General features: G+C 46.6%; 1 protein-coding gene across 1 annotated transcript in view; it reads left to right on the top strand.

Moving 5' to 3' along the window:
* The first annotated feature begins 306 nt into the window (after positions 1 to 306).
* Positions 307 to 24,420, top strand: part of LOC144480400 (transient receptor potential cation channel subfamily M member 1-like) — a 35,799-nt gene continuing 11,685 nt past the window's right edge. The window contains exons 1-8 of the mRNA XM_078199806.1: positions 307 to 387; positions 8,595 to 8,674; positions 8,786 to 8,978; positions 10,632 to 10,845; positions 15,200 to 15,324; positions 16,054 to 16,225; positions 18,702 to 18,876; positions 19,908 to 20,035. Of these exons, the coding sequence (XP_078055932.1) occupies positions 307 to 387; positions 8,595 to 8,674; positions 8,786 to 8,978; positions 10,632 to 10,845; positions 15,200 to 15,324; positions 16,054 to 16,225; positions 18,702 to 18,876; positions 19,908 to 20,035 (1,168 nt within the window). The remainder of the gene's footprint in view (positions 388 to 8,594; positions 8,675 to 8,785; positions 8,979 to 10,631; positions 10,846 to 15,199; positions 15,325 to 16,053; positions 16,226 to 18,701; positions 18,877 to 19,907; positions 20,036 to 24,420) is intronic.

Genomic DNA, 24,420 nt, shown 5'->3' with positions numbered 1-24,420 from the left:
CTGCAAACTAGATTTATCTCCAATCGCTATTTGCTAAATCTCCGTGCTTTCAGAGGCTGTTCTCTAAGCCTGATTATAGAGGGGGCAGAGTGGGGCTGATGTTATTGTCCTCTGCTCCCTTGATCCACTCATTCTCTGTATTACTCTAGCACAGCTGTCTGTCAGTCTGCTGCCATCTCTTCTTTTTATTTTCCTCCCTTTATACTGTGTGTCTGCACCCACTGGTTCAGTACAAGTGTGATCTGAACCCACTTTGGGGACATGTGTTCAGCGTGAGCCAGTCGAGGAGGCCACTGAAGAATCAGAATGTTGACGAGCTCCTTGAAGCAAATTAGTGGCTCCATGAAGCGCGCCTCTATTAAACGTACAATATCTGGATCACAAAAGGTGAGTAGGAAGGTGGTAATAACAGTCAAAACTGTAATTTTATCCTCATTGTCCAGTGTATAAATGCTGTTGACCCATGTGTCAAGTATAAACAATGTAAAATCTCCACAGGACACCAGAGCAGGAGGTGATGATAAATCCAAGCTCCATTCTGTTATAATTCCAGAATAGGTTTTAATTTAAAGAATTAAATGTTCCCCAGTTGGTGTCTGATTGAGGTCTTGCTGTGGTAACTCTGTCACATGAAAGTGAAAAGTATAGTGAGTATGGGTTTATTTTCCAATCTCCTGACCCTCACTGGGGTCTGAGTTCCAGATTACCCAATATGTCACACAAGTGACATATTTGAAAAAAATGTTATTCCTTTCTTAAAGTTACAAAGTCAGTGCGCAGAGTGAATTGGGCAAACCCTTAATCCATCTCCTCACTTGCTCCAAAAAATCAATTCAAATTCAAATTGGATTCAATTCATGATCCCACAAGAGAGACAAACTAGATCCAAGCTGACAAGATAAGACATTGCACCCCATCTTGGGCTCAATCTGATGCTTGATCTTAGCTAAAAGGCCAAGAAGTGACATATGTTCTAAGAAAGTGAATGGCAGCAGGCTATTTGACTGTGTCACTGACTATCTGATCCTCTCCACACCCAAACTTCAAAACTTTCCACCTTTCTATGAGGAAGAGGGGATCAGGATATTGAATTCGATGATCAGCCGTGATCAAAGTGAATGACGGGGCAGGCTCGAAGGGCTGAATGGCCTACTCCTGTTTCTAGTTTCTATGTTTCTAAAAGCGTTACTGATGAGATTCAGAGTGTGGATATCCAGCTGATTGGTTTTGCTCTTCCCAATAAATCCAGTGGCCTGTTGTTGCTACCTTGGCTTAAATCAACAGAGGCTGCTGATGGAACCTAGCCCTTTTGTAGGGGTCAAGAGATATCACAGCAACGGTGGTATAGTGATAATGTCACTAGACTAGTAATTCAGAGGTCTAGACTATTACACTTCAGATGTGAGTTCCACCATGGCAGCTAGGGGAATTTAAATTCAATAAATAATCTGTAATTAAAAATCTAGACTTGTCAATGACCATTAAAGCACTGGGTTGTCATAAAAACTCATCCGCTTCACTCATGCCTTGTAGGAAAGGAAATTTGCCATCCTTACCTGGTCTGGCCGACATGTAACTCCAGAACCACAGCAATCTGGTTGATTCTTAACAGCCCTCTGTTAATAGCCAAGCAAGCCAAACAGTTCAAGGGCAATTGTGGATGGGCAATAAATGTCTCTGACACCCGGATCCTAAAAGTGAATTAAAAAATAAAAATTGAGGGTGAGAGTGGTGGTGCTGGATGAGGGAGATGGTGTTGGTTGGAGGGAGGCCTGTGGAGTTGAAGATTTTTGTGGTTTATGGCTGAGGATCGCAAACTCCAACCTTCGTGCTATTGGATTTCAATTTCCAGTCTCAACATTGTCTTCTCATGGATACAGTAACAGTGAGGGGAATTCCTGGCATTTTAACTTGCTGCAAATTCAGGAAGGATAAGAAATGCTTGAATGGCTAGATATGAAAAACACTAAGAACAAAAAGAGAGAAATGCGAAAGTGAAATATATTTAACAATGGCCACTTACTGTCGCCCTTCACAACGGAGGCAATGTGCTGTGATTGGCCATTTTTCTAATTTTGGTGCGAGTTAATGCCTCAGGTTTAACATTCTCTCTGTCCGGTGATGGCCAATCATAGAAACCCTACAGTGCAGAAGGAGGCCATTCGGCCCATCGAGTTTGCACCGACCACAATCCCATCCAGGCCCTATCCCTGTAATCCCACATATTTACCCTAGCTAGTCCCCCTGACACTAGGGGGCAATTTAGCACTTATCCCGCACATCTTTGGACTGTGGGAGGAAACCGGAGCACCCAGAGGAAACCCACGCAGACACGGGGAGAACGTGCAAACTCCACACAGACGGTGACCCAAGCCAGGAATCGAACCCGGGTCCTTGGCGCTGTGAGGCAGCAGTGCTAACCACTGTGCCACCATGCCAGACAATTGTGTGTCTTGATGTGAATACAAGGTTATTTATTGGAACACATTCCTCCCAATGTATTACTAGTACAGTGATTAGAGACGTTAATTAATGTTTGAGCAATTTAATGATTTCCAATCTGAAAGGAGTTGGATTCTGGAAATGGTTTCTGGTACCCATCAGGGAATATTTAACTCTGAGTATGATGAATGGTGATAATGCGAGAATGTGTGGAATGACAGGAATCTGACCCTGTGTTGCAGATGTGGGTAAATTGTTTACTGATCAGCACTACATTTAGGGTAGAATATTAAAACCACTTGCGACCTCAAAGTTTTAGAAAGTCCTTGTTCTGCAGTAGTTAAGCTGCATGAGAACTTTACTCTGGGATAATGAGTGTTGGGATCGAACCTGTGCTCATCCACCTGCTGAATTGTTGCTCTTTGTGCTGCTGCTTTGTGAGGCAAGATGACATTCCCACAGGGACACAGGACTTGAAAGGTTCAGTCACCACTCAGTAATTTTGGCAGTAGGTGAGAACAGACCAGCAATCAATTGGAAATAGTCATTGATGCAGCATTTTGTGTGTAGTTAATGTGTGACTTGGGGATTGGTGAGGGGGGAAAACGCCTTGACACATATATTCCAGAATTGGAACTCATACATTTATAGCGAGCAAAATTTAAAAGCAATCAATTGATCAGGTGGACATTTGATATGAACTTATTCAAAATTCCTTCCTGAGCTCAGATTGATACACAGAGCCTCACAGAATGATGTAGGATTGACAGAGATAATTGACTCTTTCATTTCCCTGCTGGCTCTTAGAGTTATTCAATTAGTCCCAGTTTCCTGCTTTTTTCCCGTAGTCCTGCAAATTTTTGCCTTTTAAAGTTCTTATTGAATTACCTGGTGATGGGTAACCTGCTTTAGCACCTTTTCTAATTAATTCCTGAACAGAAACACACATTGCGTAAATATTTTATCCTCATCTTTCCTGTAGTTCTTATATTGAATATGTTAAATCTGTACCGCAACACCTTCAGGAACTGTCCCACAGTGAGAGTCAGCACCTTCAGGAACTGTCCCCCACTGAGAGTCAGCACATTCAGGAACAGTAACCCAGTGAGAGTCCGGACCTTCAGGAACTGTATCCCAGTGAGAGTCAGCACCTTCAGGAACTGTATCCCAGTGAGAGTCAGCACCTTCAGGAACTGTCCCCCAGTGAGAGTCAGCACCTTCAGGAACTGTATCCCAGTGAGAGTCCGCATCTTAAGGAACTGTAACCCAGTGAGAGTCAGCACCTTCAGGAACTGTAACCCAGTGAGAGTCCGCATCTTAAGGAACTGTAACCCAGTGAGAGTCAGCACCTTCAGGAAATGTCCCCCTGTGAGAGTGAGCACCTTCAGGAACTGTGTCCCAGTGAAAGCCAGCACCTTCAGGAACTATATCCCAGTGAGAGTCAGCACCTTCAGGAACTGTGTCCCAGTGAGAGTCAGCACCTTCAGGAACTGTATCCCAGTGAGAGTCAGCACCTTCAGGAACTGTCCCCCAGTGAGAGTCAGCACCTTCCGGAAATGTCCCCCTGTGAGAGTGAGCACCTTCAGGAACTGTGTCCCAGTGAAAGCCAGCACCTTCAGGAACTATATCCCAGTGAGAGTCAGCACCTTCAAGAACTGACCCCAGGTGAGACTCAGCACCTTCAGGAACTGTGTCCCAGTGAAAGCCAGCACCTTCAGGAACTGTATCCCAGTGAGAGTCAGCACCTTCAGGAACTGTATCCCAGAGAGAGTCAGCACATTCAGGAACTGTATCCCAGTGAGAGTCAGCACCTTCAGGAACTGTATCCCAGTGAGAGTCAGCACCTTCAGGAACTATATCCCAGTGAGAGTCAGCACCTTCAGGAACTGTATCCCAGAGAGAGTCAGCACATTCAGGAACTGTATCCCAGTGAGAGTCAGCACCTTCAGGAAATGTCCCGCAGTGAGAGTCAGCACCTTCAGGAACTGTATCCCAGTGAAAGCCAGCACCTTCAGGAACTGTATCCCAGTGAGTGTCAGCACCTTCAGGAACTGCATCCCAGTGAGAGTCAGCACCTTCAGGAACTGTCCCCCAGTGAGAGTCAGCACCTTCAGGAACTGTCCCCCGGTGAGGGTCAGCACCTTCAGGAACTGTTCCCGGTGAGAGTCAGCACCTTCAGGAACTGTATCCCAGTGAGAGTCAGCACCTTCAGGAACTGTCCCCCAGTGAGAGTCAGCACCTACAGGAACTGTTCCCGGTGAGAGTCAGCACCTTCAGGAACTGTATCCCAGTGAGAGTCAGCACCTTCAGGAACTGTATCCCAGTGAGAGTCAGCACCTTCAGGAACTGTCCCCCAGAGAGAGTCAGCACCTTCAGGAACTGTATCCCAGTGAGAATCATCACCTTCAGGAACTGTATCCCAGTGAGAATCATCACCTTCAGGAACTGTATCCCAGTGAGAATCATCACCTTCAGGAACTGTATCCCAGTGAGAGTCAGCACCTTCAGGAACTGTATCCCAGTGAGAATCATCACCTTCAGGAACTGTATCCCAGTGAGAATCATCACCTTCAGGAACTGTATCCCAGTGAGAATCATCACCTTCAGGAACTGTATCCCAGTGAGAGTCAGCACCTTCAGGAACTGTATCCCAGTGAGAATCATCACCTTCAGGAACTGTATCCCAGTGAAAGCCAGCACCTTCAGGAACTGTATCCCAGTGAGAGTCAGCACCTTCAGGAACTGTATCCCAGTGAGAGTCAGCACCTTCAGGAACTGTATCCCAGTGAGAGTCAGCACCTTCAGGAACTGTATCCCAGTGAGAATCATCACCTTCAGGAACTGTATCCCAGTGAGAGTCAGCACCTTCAGGAACTGTATCCCAGTGAAAGCCAGCACCTTCAGTAACTGTATCCCAGTGAGAGTCAGCACCTTCAGGAGAGGGGAGTAAAGAACCAAAATCCAAATGAAATATTTACCTATAAATCTTTGGTGCTGTTGACTGTAGATTAATGAAAAGTGACATTTATTCCATGCACAATTTGGTAAATCTTATGTGAATTGGGTCATTTGACTAGAATCATGGTCTATTAATAGAGTAGCATTATTTGTGGATTTCCAGTTGTTCGCACTTGCGTAAATTAATAATGAGTCTCACTTTTTTCAAAATTCATTACTGTGTTTACACGACTGAACCTTTTTAATCCTGCGATTTGTTTAGTGGGCATTGGGCAGATTAACTCCGATTACTGTTGTGTGAGCTCTCTTCGGCAGCCTGTTAATCTTTCCCCATCTCAAGAATGTAGAACTGTAACTTTAATGTGGGATTTTTGAGTACTTGCACGTCCCAGTTCCAGTTTTGGAAAAGCAGCTGAATCTGGGCCCTGAGGGTTGAAGCAGAGAGTTTGGGTTGAGGGTTTATCTGCCTCGGCTGCTCAGTCATTGCCGCGGATCAGGAAGGAGAGTGGGGCGGGAGTGGGTGAAAGGGTCATTTAGCAATAGGCTGTGGGTTCTGATCAGCACAGACTTAATGTGCCTTCTCTCATGTGTGAAGTAAAATCCTCAGGCCGTTACGAAGAATCATGCAACCACAGGAGGATTTACCTTGCAGCTCAAGTGATGAGCCAAAGAAATCAGCCCCCTCCATTCCTGGCCACGTGAGCTGTTCCTTAAGTGGCCGCACTTGGCTCATAATATCCAAAGGTCTTCCTCGCAGGCACTGGGAATCTCAGGAAAGCAACAGATCATGAGAGTGGATTGACAAAAGGAACAAGGTATTTCATTGCATTATTAGTGAGCTGAAGAAACCTCCAGCAATAAAAAGGTGAGAGAGCACAAGAAAGGGAGCGCTTGGCTTATAACAGAGATAGTTTCCCCATCTGGAATAATTGTAAATTCAGCAACATTTCTTTATCAAGGTCGAATTAAGATGCATGTTTAAATCTTACTTTCTGGTTTTGAGTGTCTATCCTTGGACTATGCATTGCTTATATTTTTCTGCATTAAATTCTTTGTTTTTGAATTTAAATGAATTGAACGTGGCTAGAAGCTAATTGCATTTCAGGGCCGGGCTCCTTTTTGAGTTCTAAAGTTTATGATTAAACTCCTTTGAATATAAAACACTACAGCCCCGAGGAGTGTTTCTAGGAGTGTTGAGGCTGCTGGGCGTAGGGGCAGGGGGACCTTGTTGCAAAGGAAACATTGGAATGTCAGTGTTCAACAACACTCGGACCCTGGTGTGAGTTTAGGGAGAGATTGTGGCTGGAAGGGTCAGTGGCAGAACAGGGAAGCTAAGCTTGACAAGGGGCCCAGGTTTAAGTGATTTCTTTGCAGTCGGCAAAGTAGGAAATCTCTCTCCTCCTGATCCCACACAGAAACCTTGGGCATCCCCTGCCCCATCTGCAATTCCCATCAAATTCTCGGTCTCCCTTGCTGCTGAGATATTTGCTTTGGGGTCAGGTGGGGAGAGAACAACAGAACAGCAGAGCAAAATTCTATTTTCAATACAAATAAAAGTTACCGTTTGAATTTAATTTGAATTTTTAATTTGTAAACGAACGTGTTATAAGTTGGTGTCTATTTGTCTGTGTGTTTGTGTGTCTCATGCCCTGAGCTAAAGGATTCAAATTACAGGAATGGCTGGGTGCAGCACCAGAGAAGTAAAATTCTCCCAAATTCCACCTTCTGTAAACTTCAGCTCCACAAAACTTTACTGCCCCTTTCTCCACTTACCCAAAGCCCCATTTCTGTACCATCCCTGTGGCCTACAGTGGCTCCCGCTCCAGCAATGCCTCCATTTAAAAATTCTCGTGTTCAAATCCCTCAATGGCCTTGCTCCATTCTCTACCTCTTCTCCAGCCCCACGACCGTTGCAAGATCTTTCTTCTCCTTGGGTTCAGGCCTCTTGTTTATCTTGAATTTTAATTCCTCCACCATTGGTGGCTGTGCTTTCAGCTTCCTGGGCCTACACTCTGAAATTCCCTCCCTAAATTCCCTCTTCCGTTCTCTCCTCCTTTAAGAAGCTCCTTAAAGCGCATGCCTTTGATCAAGCTATTGGCCACCTCTCCTTCTACAGCTGAGTGTCAATTGGTCTGATAATGATATTCACTGGAGCGACGGAGGTTGAGGGGTGACCTGATAGAAGTCTACAAGATTAGAACATAAGAACATAAGAAATAGGAGCAGGAGTAGGCCATCTAGCCCCTCGAGCCTGCCCCGCCATTCAATAAGATCATGGCTGATCTGACGTGGATCAGTACCACTTACCCGCCTGATCCCCATAACCCTTAATTCCCTTACCGCTCAGGAATCCATCCATCCGCGCTTTAAACATATTCAGCGAGGTAGCCTCCACCACCTCAGTGGGCAGAGAATTCCAGAGATTCACCACCCTCTGGGAGAAGAAGTTCCTCCTCAACTCTGTCTTAAACCGACCCCCCTTTATTTTGAGGCTGTGTCCTCTAGTTTTAACTTCCTTACTAAGTGGAAAGAATCTCTCCGCCTCCACCCTATCCAGCCCCCGCATTATCTTATAAGTCTCCATAAGATCCCCCCTCATCATTATGAGAGGCATGGACAGAATGGATAGTCAGAAGCTTTTTCCCAGGGTGGAAGAGTCAATTATTAGGGGGCACAGGTTTAAGGCGCGAGGGGCAAGGTTTAAAGGAGGTGTATGAGGCAAGTTTTTTACTCAGGGTGGTGGGTGCCTGGAACTCGCTGCCAGGGGAGGTAGTGGAAGCAGATACAATAGTGACTTTTAAGGGTCGTCTTGACAAATACATGAATAGGATGGGAATAGAGGGATACGGTCCCCGGAAGGGTAGGGGGTTTTAGTTCAGTCGGGCAGCATGGTTGGTGCAGGAATGGAGGGCCGAAGATCCTGTTTCTGTGCTGTAGTTTTCCTTGTTCTTTGTTATTTACCTTGAGACGTTTAATGACATTGAGGATGCCATATAAATGAAAGGTGTTGTCAATGAGTGTTCAAGTCAACACAGATACCATTTTCAGTTAATAGCAGAGCTATGCTGATGATGGTGGGAACGTAAGGGCAGATGTTCCTTCACCACTTTCTTCAGTATTCACATATTTGCTTTTGACCTCTCTATTATGTCCATGCCATTTGAATTTAAAAAAATGTTTCTTTCTAACCCCAGGGTCACAAAGCTTGGATTGAGAAACACTTTCAGAAGCGCGATTGTATTTGTATTATCCCAAACTCAAAAGACCCACAAAGGTAACAACAGAGTTTTGAAGAGGGCTATTCAGTTTGTTGGGGTTTCGTATTAAATTACTATTGAGCTGGTAACTTTGTGTCTTCTTCTGTCACTGTCCTTTCTTCTCCAAGGTGCTGCTGTGGTCAGCTCATTGGTCAGCATGTTTCCATTAGTCCCACTGCCTCGTCCAGTGAAGGAGGAGAAGATGACAAGCAACTGGTTCAGTCTGAGAAGTGGACGCCCAATAAGCACACTCAGACCAGTCCCACTGATGCTTTTGGAGCTATGGAATTTCAAGGTGGAGGCCATGCCAGCAAAGCCATGGTAAGGACAGACACTGAATCATGCATTATACACTGTGTGTGATATTCGGCCAAATCAACATCAAAGCCTTTCTCATCATGTTTTCTTATGAAGTTTTACCTTCGCCAAGTCTTGTGTCCAAATGTTAGAACTGGAACAATGTAAATAAAAATTCCCCAACCGAATTACCTGCATAACTCTGACCACAACCATTCCAGATCCACGACTAAATGAATGGCTATGAATGATTGAGGAAATAGCTTTGGGTATTGAGTGAGGTGGAACTGAGGGCTTGCACGTGAGTTGGTCTGATGGTGCAGGGGAGGGGGTAGAGGTGGGCCTGAGGTGATGGAGTGGGTTTGGGTGAGGTGGATTGATATTAGGAGTGGTGTTGGGGAGTGAGGAATTCTATTGCCAGCTCAGAGTGAGATTTTCATCCTTCTAAACATGGCTTGTTTTATATTATCAATTTGAATTGTGAGCAAACGGACTGGGTTTGTGCTGCATCCTCCTCTTGCTGTGGGAACACGTCCTCCTCATTGCTCTGAATGTTTATTACTGGAATTCTGCGATGAGAATGTGATTTAAACCTGATTTCATCAGCTAATCCCATTCTGACCTAGATTCAATGTTTCACTCAATTAGAGTGCTGTTAAATAAAAACCCGGGCTGTATAAAATCAGCTTTCTGTGTAATTTGTGTGGTGTTGATCAATGCCCACCTGGCCAGCTGCTGCTCTACTCAACACATTCATAGACAGAATAATTTTACCCTTTAAATGGAAAGCAAATGGAGAGTGGGAAAAGAGGGGGAAGAAACAGAACAAAATGTTGTTTTCTCGTGACCCCCAGTGAGAGTCAGCACCTTCAGGAACTATCCCCCAGTGAGAGTCAGCACCTTCAGGAACTGTATCCCAGTGAGAGTCAGCACCTTCAGGAACTATCCCCCAGTGAGAGTCAGCACCTTCAGGAACTGTATCCCAGTGAGAGTCAGCACTTTCAGGAACTGTATCCCAGTGAGAGTCAGCACCTTCAGGAACTGTATCCCAGTGAGAGTCAGTACCTTCAGGAACTGTATCCCAGTGAGAGTCAGCACCTTCAGGAACTGTATCCCAGTGAGAGTCAGCACCTTCAGGAACTGTATCCCAGTGAGAGTCAGCACCTTCAGGAACTGTATCCCAGTGAGAGTCAGCACCTTCAGGAACTGTATCCCAGAGAGAGTCAGCACCTTCAGGAACTGTATCCCAGTGAGAGTCAGCACCTTCAGGAACTGTATCCCAGTGAGAGTCAGCACCTTCAGGAACTATCCCCCAGTGAGAGTCAGCACCTTCAGGAACTGTATCCCAGTGAGAGTCAGCACCTTCAAGAACTGTATCCCAGTGAGAGTCAGCACTTTCAGGAACTGTATCCCAGTGAGAGTCAGCACCTTCAGGAACTGTATCCCAGTGAGAGTCAGCACCTTCAGGAACTGTATCCCAGTGAGAGTCAGCACCTTCAGGAACTGTATCCCAGTGAGAGTCAGCGCCTTTAGGTTACAGTTCAGACTCGAGCAGAGCAGGAAAACCCTTTTCAGGAGGAAGAAGACAGTGAGTAGTGAGGCAGGTATTGGGATGATTTGTGATGAAGGGTTTATTTGTCCAGATTTCTGCCTCAGTCTGCCCTTCTGATCTTGCAGTATATCCGAGTGTCATATGACACCAAGCCAGAACTCCTCCTCCAGCTCATGACCACGGAGTGGGAACTGGAGCTTCCTAAGCTCCTCATCTCCGTTCATGGTGGACTTCAGAATTTTGAACTTCAGCCTAAACTGAAGCAGGTGTTTGGTAAAGGTCTGATCAAAGCCGCGATGACAACCGGAGCCTGGATATTCACCGCAGGAGTCGACACAGGTGAGGAACCAAAGCAGAATGCAAGAGACAGGCAAGAACAGAGGAAGAGTTTAATAAAAATAGCAAATCTACAACTCCGACCCATGCAAATAATAGCTTGAAACTAAAGTGCAAGGGAGTTGAGTTCAGCACACAAACATTTACAGGGACGTAGATAAACTAACAGCACAAATTCAGAGAAATTGTGCTGTGATGGTAATATCGCTGTAATGCAGAGGCCTAGACTAATGCTATGTGGGACGTTAGTTCAAATCCCATGACAGCTGGTGGAATTTGAATTCACCTAATAAAATCTGGAATATAAAGTTGGCCTCAGTAATGGTAACCATTGAAACTATCATTTATTGTTCTTCAAATCTAATTTAATTCACCAATGTTCTTTAGGGAAGGAAATCTGCCATCCTGACCCCGTCTGGCCTACATGTGATTCCAGATCCACAGCAATGTGGTTGTCTCCTAACTGCCCTCTGAAATGGCCAAGCGAGAGGCTCAGTTCAAGGGAAATCGGGATGGGTAATAAATGCTGGTCCAGCCAGCGACACCTACACCCTCTGAAAGAGTAAAAGAAAAAAACAAATGGTTTAGATTGACTAGCCAATGCCGAGAGATGATTAAAAGGTGATCAAGACTGAGAAATAAATATTTCAGAGTAAACAATATTTAGAAAAAATGGGCAGAATAGAACAGAAGGAAGAATCGTTCTGATAGGAAAGGATGACGAAAGGACAGTGGTGAGAAAGGATCTTGGCTCAGAAGATCAGTAAATAGAACCAGTGTGAGTGAAGATTGGGAATAGCAAGGGTCAGAAAATTAGTCAGCATAGTTGAGAGGTCCTCTAAGTGTCATTATGCAGTTGGACAAAGCATTATGCAAGAAATAATTGGTACTTTTAAAAAAGACAATGTATTATGGAGCTTCAATTTTAAATAGCCTGGAAATATTAAATTGATAAAGATGTTCTGGGAATGAGTTTGTAAATGCTTTTGTGACAATTTCCTGGAATAATACTTTGTAGAACCAACCAGTGATAAATCTATCACAGATCTAGCATGGGCAGCACCGTGGCACAGTGCTTACCGCCAGGGACCCAGGTTCGATTCCTGGCTCGGGTGACTATCTGTGTGGAGTTTGCACGTTCTCGCTGTATCTGCGTGAGTTTCCTCCGGGTGCTCCGGTTTCCTCCCACAGTCCGAAAGGCATGCTGGTTAGGGTGTATTGGCCGTGCTAAATTCTCCCTCAGTGTACCTGAACAGGTGACGGAGTATGGCAACTAGGGGATTTTCACAGTTGACTTCATTGTAGTGTTAATGTAAGCCTAATTGTGACACTGATAAAGTTTAAAGTATTGTACAATGAGGCAGGTTTAATTAGTAATCTCATAGTAAAGATCTCTCTGGGGAAAATGTGATCAGAATACATTTGAATTCTAGGTTAAGTTTGAAAGTGACAAATTCTAGACCCAAACAAAGTCCATAAATTTAAAACCAAAATTCATCAACTTAAACAAATCGAATTCCACAGAGGAGAGCTCGTTAAAATGGGTAAATATATTAACGGTACGATGGTAAATAAACTGTGGGGAACATTTAAATAAATGATTCAACAAAAAATACATTCCATTGAGAAATGAAAACTCAGAAAGAAAGGTCCAGACGTGATTTACTGGGGAAGATAAGGATGGCATTGGATCAAAAGAAGAAGCTCTAATGTCACAAAGAATAGTAGGCCTGAGGAATGGGAGTGTTTCAGAAAACGGCAAAGAGCAACCAAACATTTGATAAAAATGGGGAAAAAAGAGACAGAGTAAACTAACCAGGAATGTAAAAACAGACTGTTAGAACTTTTGCTCATATATAAAAAGGAGAGTAGCTAAAGTAAATAGAATCATAGAGGTTTACAGCATGGAAACAGGCCCTTCGGCCCAACTTGTCCATGCTGCCCTCTTTTTTAAACCCCTAAGCCAATCCCAATTGCCAATATTGGTCCCTCAGATACAGAAACAGGAGACGTTATCATAGGGATTAGCAGATAGCAGAGGCATTAAATAAACATTTTGTATCAATTGTCACATTAGAAGATACGCATTACACACCAGAAATAGGGGGTAACCAAGAGACTAATAAAAGCGAGAAACTTACAGTAATTAATATCTGTCGAGAAAAAGCTTTGGGGAATTGAGGGACTAAGAGCTGACAGTCTCCAGAACCTTCTGGCCGACATCAAAGCATTCTTAAGGAGTTGGCTGCAGAGATAATGGCCAGAATTATACCGCCTCGCCCGCCCCAGAATCAGGGCAAGTGAGGCTCGCAGAACAGCATTCTCCGTTAGCCTCGGGCGGGATCTTACAAGCCTCAGGTGGGTGAGGTCGTACAATACTGGCCTATGGATGCACTGGTTATTATTTTCCAACTTGCAGGGACTGTTCTAGAAGCTAGGGAACTTTGGAACTTAGCAAATGTAACTACTATTCAAGAAAGAAGGAAGAGAGAGAGAGAGAGAGCAGGGAATTATAAAAGTTAACCTGACATCAGTCATTTGAAAAATGCTGGAATCCTTCTTAAAGAAGTTTTAACAATGGACCTATATGATTAGACAGAGTCTTGTCGTTTTAAAAAAGGGAAATCATGTTTGACAAATTTATTAGCATTTTTTGAGCATGTGACTGTACAATAGATAAAGGGGAACCAGTAGATGTAGTTAATATATCGGAATTTCCAATTCAGCGGAGTGTGGTGACTAGGGGATTCTCACAGTAATTTCATTGCAGTGTTAATATAAGCCCACTTGTGACACTAATAAATAAAGTTTAAACTTAACTTTATATGTTCATGTTCAGAGAGACCTGTACAAGGAAAGCAAATAATTCCAGCAAGTAAATAGGAAGACAAATGGCATATTGACTTTTATTGCAAGGAGATTGTAATCCAAGAATAAGAAAGTTTTACTACAATTGTATAGGGTTTTGGTGAGACTATACCTGGAGTGCTCTGTGCAGATTTGGTCTCCATATTGGAAGGGTATACCTGACTTGGAGGCAGTTCAGTGAAGGTTCACTAGACTCATTTCTGGGATGAGAGGGTTGTCCGATGATGAGCAGCTGAGTAAATTGGACCTCTGTCTCTGAAATTTAGAAGAATGAGAGTTGATCGCCTTGAAACATCCGAGACTCTGATAGTGCTTGACAGAGTAACACTGAAAAGCTGTGTCCTTTGGTCAGGGAATCTAGAACTTGGGGGCAAAAACAGAAAGTGCTGGAAAATCTCAGCAGGTCTGACAATATCTGTGGAGAGAGAACAGAGCTAACATTTCAAGTCCGGATAATTCTGACGAACAGGTGGCTGGGAGGATGGTGCAGGGGAACTGGGAGAATTTGACACCATCCAGAGATTTCCCCTCCCCCAGTCTCCCTGTTCCCCTCCCCCAGTCTCCCTGTTCCCCTCCCCCAGTCTCCCTGTTCCCCTCCCCCAGTCTCCCTGTTCCCCTCCCCCAGTCTCCCTGTTCCCCTCCCCCAGTCTCCCTGTTCCCCTCCCCCAGTCTCCCTGTTCCCCTCCCCCAGTCTCCCTGTTCCCCTCCCCCAGTCTCCCTGTTCCCCTCCCCCAGTCTCCCTGTTCCCCTCCCCCAGTCTCCCTGTTCCCCTCCCCCAGTCTCCCTGTTCCCCTCCCCCAGTCTCCCTGTTCCCCTCCCCCAGTCTCCCTGTTCCCCTCCCCCAGTCTCCCTGTTCCCCTCCCCCAGTCTCCCTGTTCCCCTCCCCCAGTCTCCCTGTTCCCCTCCCCCAGTCTCCCTGTTCCCCTCCCCCAGACCTCCCTGTTCCCCTCCCCCAGACCTCCCTGTTCCCCTCCCCCAGACCTCCCTGTCCCCCACCCCCAGACCTCCCTGTCCCCCTCCCCCATTCTCCCTGTCCCCCTCCCCCATTTTCCCTGTCCCCCTCCCCCATTCTCCCTGTCCCCCTCCCCCATTCTCCCTGTCCCCCTCCCCCATTCTCCCTGTCCCCCTCCCCCAGTCTCCCTGTCCCCCTCCCCCAGTCTCCCTGTTCCCCTCCCCCAGTCTCCCTGTTCCCCTCCCCCAGTCTCCCTGTTCCCCATCCCCAGTCTCCCTGTTCCCCATCCCCAGTCTCCCTGTTCCCCTCCCCCAGTCTCCCTGTTCCCCTCCCCCAGTCTCCCTGTTCCCCTCCCCCAGTCTCCCTGTTCCCCTCCCCCAGTCTCCCTGTTCCCCTCCCCCAGTCTCCCTGTTCCCCTCCCCCAGTCTCCCTGTTCCCCTCCCACAGTCTCCCTGTTCCCCTCCCCCAGTCTCCCTGTTCCCCCTGTGCATCACTAACATCTTTCATAGCTGACAGTTCCTTCTTGTTGATTTAAAGGAGTAATACGTCATGTAGGAGATGCCTTGAAAGATCATTCCTCCAAGTCCTGTGGAAGGATCTGTGCAATTGGATTTGCTCCCTGGGGCATTGTCGAAAACAAGATGGACTTAATTGGGAAAGACGTAAGTATGAAAATTACAAACTGGTGTCAGAAAAATGTGATTGGGATTAGATACTTCTCAAACTTTGCAAATTCCCAAAATGTAACTTAGACGTGAAGCAAAGGGCAGGGAACCCCAGTCAGAGAATGAGTTGTTTCCTTTCCATGTTTTGTGAAATTATTCTTCAGAGACAGGTCTTCATTCCAAGTAATCGCCCAGTCAGTTAGTGGTCGGTGGGGTTAGGGGGGCAACTGATAATAGGAGGGTGTAAACAGATCACTAACAGGCAGGGGTGTATCACTGATAAGGGGGGAGTTCACATCACTGTCAGAGGGGCAGGGTTAGCTGGTAGTGGGGGCACGAGGAACTATTAGTTGGTGGAGGGGAACGAGACACTAATAGTTGGGGGAAGGGCAGGTCATAGAATCCTAGAATAGAATCATAGAATCAGGTCACTGAAGGGTCCGAGAGGCAGGTCACTGAGGGTTGGGGAGAGGTGAAGGTCACTGAGGGGTCAGGTGACAGGTCAGTGAGGGTCAGGACGAGGTGAAGGTCACTGAGGGGTCGGGGGCAGGTCAGTGAGGGTCAGGAAGAGGTGAAGGTCACTGAGGGGTCAGGGAGCAGGTCAGTGAGGGTCGGGGAGAGAGGCAGGTCACTGAGGGTCAGGGGCTGGTCACTGAGGGTCGGGGGAGGGAAAGGTCACTCGGACAGTTGTGGGGATGACAGTCACTGATTTCCTTTTGGTTACAGATCACCAAACCTTATCAAACAATGTCCAATCCTCTGAGCAAACTGACTGTGCTCAGCAACACACACTCGCACTTCATCCTGTCTGATAACGGCAGCCTGGGCAAGTATGGAGCTGAGGTTAGACTCCGGCGACAGCTCGAGAGACACATTTCCCTGCAGAAAATCAACACACGTAAGGAAACTTTCAGCAGACTGTAAGCGAGTCGTGCGGCTCCAATGTGCCCTGCTGTAACATTGACATCAGAGGGCAGTTCACAATGCTCAGTGACCAGTGGGTTTCCCTTTCTCATCCTATGCCTGGGAATATTGATAAGGCAGGGAGGAGAAAGGATCACTCAACTGTCTCCAGTTCACTCCCTCACCTTTCGGTCCTGTTCTCTAACACAGAGCCGCTGTGACATTCAGCAGAAGATAAAGACAAGCAGTTTATTTGAAGTTTAGAATTTAGTCAGACACTCATGGTGTTGTTTTCTTAGGGACTTTAGGTCCACTGAGTTCAGTTTCAGAACGGGAATGTATGTGATACTTGTAGCAGTTAATGATGAAATCATTTGAATTCTGCACTTTGAATAAATGTCACCCTTTCCTTACATACTGAGTAAAACTCCCTCTTAACTGCCCCATCAAACACTCCCAGGACAGGTACAGCACGGGGTTAGATACAGAGTAAAGCTCTCTCTTCACTGTCCCCATCAAACACTCCCAGGACAGGTACATAGAACATAGAACAGTACAGCACAGAACAGGCCCTTCGGCCCACGATGTTGTGCCAAGCTTTGTCTGAAATCCAGATCAAGCTATTTCCTCCCTATCATCCCGAAGTACTCCATGTGCCTATCCAATAGCTTCTTAAATGTTCCTAAAGTTTCTGACTCCACTATCCCTGCAGGCAGTCCATTCCACACCCCAACCACTCTCTGAGTAAAAAACCTACCTCCGACATCCTTCCTATATCTCCCACCATGAACCCTATAGTTATGCCCCCTAGTTACCGCCCCATTCACCCATACAGCACGGGGTTAGATACAGAGTAAAGTTCCCTCTACACTGTCCCCATCAAACACTCCCAGGACAGGTACAGCATGGAGTTAGATACAGAGTAAAGCTCCCTCTACACTGTCCCCCATCAAACACTCCCAGGACAGGTACAGCATGGAGTTAGATACAGAGTAAAGTTCCCTCTACACTGTCCCCATCAAACACTCCCAGGACAGGTACAGTACGGGGTTAGATACAGAGTAAAGCTCCCTCTACACTGTCCCCCATCAAACACTCCCAGGACAGGTACAGCACGGGGTTAGAATCCCATCAGTGCAGAACGAGGCCACTCCGCCCATCAAGTCCTCTCCAACAGAGCATCTTACCCAGGTCCATCCATCCCCATTGTAATTCGATGTAACCCTTCGAATTTACCGCTAATCCCCCTAACCTACACACCTAAGAACACTAAGGGGTAATTTAGCATGGCCAATCCACCTAACCCGCACATCTTTGAACTGTGGGAGAAACCGGAGCACCCGGAGGAAACCCACGTGGACACGAGGGAGAATGTGCAAACTACACACAGACAGTGACCTAAGGCAGGAATCGAACCTGGGTCCATGGCACTGTGAGGCAGCAGTGCTAACCACTGTGCCACTGGTACAGAGTAAAGCTCCCTTTGTCCAATGAATGTGCCTCAGCTCCAACTTCAGAAGCTTTCTTTTGACCACACAGCTAGGTTGCAACTTGTTGCTTGGGGTTAACTTTGAGATTGGACAAACTTGTCCTGTAAACCCAGTCCTGCTGGGAACAGGAGGAGTCTCGAGCTCCAGCCTCCTTACAACCAGCAGACGGCAGAGGTTTTCATAGCATTGGTTTAGGCTGTTTGTAGCCTTGTTGAAGGGTGTGGCAGTCAGTGTGTGACCTTTCTCATTGTCAGGCCCGTATGTTGTTGTTCTAAATTTACTACTAATTACTAATTGAATACAGGAGTTGGAATGTCTTGTTGAAGTTGTACAGACACTGGTAAGGCCACACTTGGAATACTGTGTGCAATTCTGGTCACCCTATTATAGAAAGGATATTATTAAACTAGAAAGAGTGCAGAAAAGATTTACTAGGATGCTACCGTGACTTGATGGATTGAGTTCTAAGGAGAGGCTGGATAGACTGGGACCTTTTATTTCTGGAGCGTAGGAGGCTGAGGGGTGACCTTATAGAGGCCTATAAAATAATGAGGGGCATAGATCAGCTAGATAGTCAATATCTTTTCCCAAAGGTAGGGGAGTCTAAAACTAGAGGGCACAGGTTTAAGGTGAGGGGGAAGAGATACAAAAGTGTCCAGAGAGGCAATTCTTTCACACAGAGGGTGGTGAGTGTCTGGAACAAGCTGCCAGAGGAAGTAGTAGAGGCGGGTACAATTTTGTCTTTTAAAAAGCATTTAGATAGTTACATGGGTAAGATGGGTATAGAGGGATATGGGCCAAATGCGGGCAATTGGGATTAGCTTTGGGGTTTTAAAAAAGAAAGGGCGGCATGGGCAAGTTGGGCCGAAGGGCCTGTTTCCATGCTGTAAACCTCGATGACTCTATGACTATATTTTGGAAAAGGCAGTGTGTTTTTTGTTTGCGATTTCCAGGCTTTCTGTGTGGTTATTTTGTGTCTAGGACTTGGCCAGGGCGTGCCAGTGGTTTGTTTGATCGTTGAAGGTGGTCCCAATGTGATATCGATCGTGCTGGAGAGTCTCCGTGAGGATCCGCCTGTGCCCGTGGTGGTCTGTGACGGCAGCGGAAGAGCTTCCGACATACTGGCATTCGCGCACAAGTACTCGGCAGAAGGAGGGTACGGCTTTAACTCACTCTCTGCCTCAAAATGTGCCAGAGCATCCCAGTACCATCCGACCCAGAGACCGTGTGTCAGCCTAACAGCATTGAGGGGCATTTCTAACCTCTGATGAACTCTCAAATTCCCCAATTTCTTCACAAACTAATTTAGCCCAGGCTTTGATCTGAATTTTGGAGAAATATGATTTGTCAAATCAGCTACAGCAGAGCCCCTCATCTCTCGAGCTCATGGCAAAACTCAAACTCATCCAAGCTTTGCTGGTCCTTTCCTATCTCACTCCAAGCCCTGTCCACTCATCACCCTGTTCCTTCTGAGCTGCACTGGCTCCCTAACTCCTTTTAAAATCCTTATCTGGATGTGTCTGAGGGTGGCATGGTGGCACAGTAGTTAACATTGCTGTCTCACAGCGCCAGGGACCTGATTCCCGACTTGGGTCACTGTCTGTGTGGAGTTTGCATGTTCTCCCTATGTCTACGTGGGTTTCCTCCGGATGCTCCGGTTTCCTCCCACAGTCTGAAAGACGTGCTGATTAGGTGAATTGGCCGTGCTAAATTTTCCCTCAGTGTAACTGAACAGGCGCTGGAGTGTGGCGACTAGGCGATTTTCACAGTAGCTTCATTGCAGTGTTAATGTGAGCCTACTGGTGACTAATAAATAATCTTCCTATTTAGTCGCCTCTCTGGTCTCAGCCCCTATCTCTGGAATCTCTTAGAGATCTCCAACTTTCCAAGGTCTCTGGATTTCTCTCGGATCCACCAGTGGTGACTGTGGTTTCAGCTGCCTGGAGCCTAATCCATAAAATTCCCTCCTTCAATCACTTCCCTAATTTCAGTTGGTAGACTTGCCTCGTTGACCAAGATTTTTGTCACCTGTTCCCATATTTCCCCATGAGGCTCCGTGTCGCATTTTGTTCCAGAATTTGACCAGGAAGAGCCTTGGTATGTTAAAGGCACGATATAAATGCAAGTTGTTGTAGATTTCCCAAGGGACAGACTCACAGGCCCATCATTTTCACTTGCTCTGTGCAGGATAATCAGTGAGACTGTGAGAGATCAACTCATGGTCACAGTACAGAAAACATTCAACTACAGTCGACACCAGGCACAGCAACTGTTTGTCAGCATCATGGAGTGTATGAAGAAGAAAGCTTTAGTGAGTCTCATTGAAACTGCTGTTTCCACCACCTTTATTGCAGACGTTCAATATCATATTCTGTTTAATATCTATTTCACATTTAGTTTACATTCTTTCTAATTTGATCAGGAAAGAGTTTGACTGTTCAGTGTGTGTGTAAACACTGGGCTGTGTGTGTGTGTGTGTAAACACTGGGCTGTGTGTGTGTGTGTGTAAACACTGGGCTGTGTGTGTGTGTGTGTAAACACTGGGCTGTGTGTGTGTGTGTGTGTCTGTGTGTAAACATTGGGCTGTTGTGTGTGTGTAAACACTGGGCTGTTGTGTGTGTGTGTGTGTGTGTGTGTAAACATTGGGCTGTTGTGTGTGTGTAAACACTGGGCTGTTGTGTGTGTGTGTGTGTGTGTGTGTAAACACTGGGCTGTTGTGTGTGTGTGTGTAAACACTGGGCTGTTGTGTGTGTGTGTGTAAACACTGGGCTGTTGTGTGTGTGTGTGTGTGTGTAAACACTGGGCTGTGTGTGTGTGTGTGTGTAAACACTGGGCTGTTGTGTGTGTGTGTGTGTGTGTAAACACTGGGCTGTGTGTGTGTGTGTGTGTAAACACTGGGCTGTTGTGTGTGTGTGTGTGTAAACACTGGGCTGTTGTGTGTGTGTGTGTAAACACTGGGCTGTGTGTGTGTGTGTGTAAACACTGGGCTGTGTGTGTGTGTGTGTAAACACTGGGCTGTGTGTGTGTGTAAACACTGGGCTGTGTGTGTGTGTGTGTGTGTAAACACTGGGATGTGTGTGTGTGTGTGTGTGTGTGTAAACACTGGGATGTGTGTGTGTGTGTAAACACTGGGCTGTTGTGTGTGTGTGTGTAAACACTGGGCTGTGTGTGTGTGTGTGTAAACACTGGGCTGTGTGTGTGTGTGTGTGTAAACACTGGGCTGTTGTGTGTGTGTGTGTAAACACTGGGCTGTGTGTGTGTGTAAACACTGGGCTGTGTGTGTGTGTGTGTAAACACTGGGCTGTGTGTGTGTGTAAACACTGGGCTGTGTGTGTGTGTGTGTGTAAACACTGGGCTGTGTGTGTGTGTGTGTAAACACTGGGATGTGTGTGTGTGTGTGTGTGTGTGTGTGTGTAAACACTGGGATGTGTGTGTGTGTGTGTGTGTGTGTGTAAACACTGGGCTGTGTGTGTGTGTGTAAACACTGGGCTGTTGTGTGTGTGTGTAAACACTGGGCTGTGTGTGTGTGTGTGTAAACACTGGGCTGTGTGTGTGTAAACACTGGGCTGTTGTGTGTGTGTGTGTAAACACTGGGCTGTGTGTGTGTGTGTGTAAACACTGGGCTGTGTGTGTGTGTGTGTAAACACTGGGCTGTGTGTGTGTGTGTGTGTAAACACTGGGCTGTGTGTGTGTGTGTGTAAACACTGGGCTGTGTGTGTGTGTGTGTAAACACTGGGCTGTGTGTGTGTGTGTGTGTAAACACTGGGCTGTTGTGTGTGTGTGTGTAAACACTGGGCTGTGTGTGTGTGTGTGTAAACACTGGGCTGTGTGTGTGTGTGTGTGTAAACACTGGGCTGTGTGTGTGTGTGTGTAAACACTGGGCTGTGTGTGTGTGTGTGTGTGTGTAAACACTGGGCTGTGTGTGTGTGTGTGTGTGTGTAAACACTGGGCTGTGTGTGTGTGTGTGTAAACACTGGGCTGTTGTGTGTGTGTGTAAACACTGGGCTGTGTGTGTGTGTGTGTAAACACTGGGCTGTGTGTGTGTGTGTGTAAACACTGGGCTGTTTGTGTGTGTGTGTGTGTAAACACTGGGCTGTGTGTGTGTGTGTGTGTAAACACTGGGCTGTTTGTGTGTGTGTGTGTGTAAACACTGGGCTGTGTGTGTGTGTGTGTGTGTGTGTGTGTGTGTAAACACTGGGCTGTGTGTGTGTGTGTGTAAACACTGGGCTGTGTGTGTGTGTGTGTAAACACTGGGCTGTTTTGTGTGTGTGTGTAAACACTGGGCTGTGTGTGTGTGTGTGTAAACACTGGGCTGTGTGTGTGTAAACACTGGGCTGTGTGTGTGTGTAAACACTGGGCTGTGTGTGTGTGTGTGTAAACACTGGGCTGTGTGTGTGTGTGTGTAAACACTGGGCTGTGTGTGTGTGTGTGTGTGTGTAAACACTGGGCTGTGTGTGTGTGTGTGTGTGTGTAAACACTGGGCTGTGTGTGTGTGTGTGTAAACACTGGGCTGTTGTGTGTGTGTGTAAACACTGGGCTGTGTGTGTGTGTGTGTGTGTGTGTGTAAACACTGGGCTGTGTGTGTGTGTGTGTAAACACTGGGCTGTTTGTGTGTGTGTGTAAACACTGGGCTGTGTGTGTGTGTGTGTGTAAACACTGGGCTGTTTGTGTGTGTGTGTGTGTAAACACTGGGCTGTGTGTGTGTGTGTGTGTGTGTGTGTGTAAACACTGGGCTGTGTGTGTGTGTGTGTGTGTGTGTGTGTGTAAACACTGGGCTGTGTGTGTGTGTGTGTGTGTGTGTGTGTGTGTGTGTAAACACTGGGCTGTGTGTGTGTGTGTGTAAACACTGGGCTGTGTGTGTGTGTGTGTAAACACTGGGCTGTTTTGTGTGTGTGTGTAAACACTGGGCTGTGTGTGTGTAAACACTGGGCTGTGTGTGTGTGTGTGTGTGTGTAAACACTGGGCTGTGTGTGTGTGTGTAAACACTGGGCTGTTTTGTGTGTGTGTGTAAACACTGGGCTGTGTGTGTGTAAACACTGGGCTGTGTGTGTGTGTAAACACTGGGATGTGTGTGTGTGTGTAAACACTGGGCTGTGTGTGTGTGTGTGTAAACACTGGGATGTGTGTGTGTGTGTAAACACTGGGCTGTGTGTGTGTGTGTGTAAACACTGGGCTGTTTGTGTGTGTGTGTGTAAACACTGGGCTGTGTGTGTGTGTGTGTGTAAACACGGCTGTGTGTGTGTGTGTGTAAACACTGGGCTGTTGTGTGTGTGTGTGTATAAACACTGTGCTGTGTGTGTGTGTGTGTGTGTAAACACTGGGCTGTGTGTGTGTGTGTAAACACTGGGCTGTTTGTGTGTGTGTGTGTAAACACTGGGCTGTGTGTGTGTGTGTAAACACTGTGCTGTGTGTGTGTGTGTGTAAACACTGGGCTGTTGTGTGTGTGTGTAAACACTGTGCTGTGTGTGTGTGTGTGTAAACACTGGGCTGTTGTGTGTGTGTGTGTAAACACTGGGCTGTTGTGTGTGTGTGTGTAAACACTGGGCTGTTGTGTGTGTGTGTAAACACTGTGCTGTGTGTGTGTGTGTGTAAACACTGGGCTGTTGTGTGTGTGTGTGTAAACACTGGGCTGTGTGTGTGTGTGTGTGTGTGTAAACACTGGGGTGTGTGTGTGTGTGTGTAAACACTGGGCTGTGTGGTGTGTGTGTGTGTGTAAACACTGGGCTGTTTGTGTGTGTGTGTGTGTAAACACTGGGCTGTTTGTGTGTGTGTGTGTGTAAACACTGGGCTGTTGTGTGTGTGTGTGTGTAAACACTGGGCTGTTTGTGTGTGTGTGTGTGTAAACACTGGGCTGTGTGTGTGTGTGTGTGTGTGTGTAAACACTGGGCTGTTTGTGTGTGTGTGTGTGTAAACACTGGGCTGTGTGTGTGTGTGTGTAAACACTGGGCTGTTGTGTGTGTGTGTGTGTAAACACTGGGCTGTTTGTGTGTGTGTGTGTGTGTAAACACTGGGCTGTTTGTGTGTGTGTGTGTGTAAACACTGGGCTGTTTGTGTGTGTGTGTAAACACTGGGCTGTGTGTGTGTGTGTGTAAACACTGGGCTGTCTGTGTGTGTGTGTGTAAACACTGGGCTGTGTGTGTGTGTGTGTAAACACTGGGCTGTGTGTGTGTGTGTGTGTGTGTAAACACTGGGCTGTGTGTGTGTGTGTGTAAACACTGGGCTGTGTGTGTGTGTGTGTGTAAACACTGGGCTGTGTGTGTGTGTGTGTAAACACTGGGCTGTGTGTGTGTGTGTGTAAACACTGGGCTGTGTGTGTGTGTGTGTGTGTAAACACTGGGCTGTCTGTGTGTGTGTGTAAACACTGGGCTGTGTGTGTGTGTGTGTAAACACTGGGCTGTGTGTGTGTGTGTGTAAACACTGGGCTGTTGTGTGTGTGTGTGTAAACACTGGGCTGTTGTGTGTGTGTGTAAACACTGGGCTGTGTGTGTGTGTGTGTGTAAACACTGGGCTGTGTGTGTCTGTGTGTAAACACTGGGCTGTGTGTGTGTGTGTGTAAACACTGGGCTGTGTGTGTGTGTGTGTGTGTAAACACTGGGCTGTGTGTGTGTGTGTGTAAACACTGGGCTGTGTGTGTGTGTGTGTAAACACTGGGCTGTGTGTGTGTGTGTGTGTGTGTAAACACTGGGCTGTTGTGTGTGTG

This window comes from Mustelus asterias, chromosome 29 (assembly GCF_964213995.1).
Source record: "Mustelus asterias chromosome 29, sMusAst1.hap1.1, whole genome shotgun sequence".
Lineage (NCBI taxonomy): Eukaryota > Metazoa > Chordata > Chondrichthyes > Carcharhiniformes > Triakidae > Mustelus > Mustelus asterias.
Note: the sequence above shows the minus strand (reverse complement) of the source record. Positions and strands in the feature narration are given on the sequence as shown.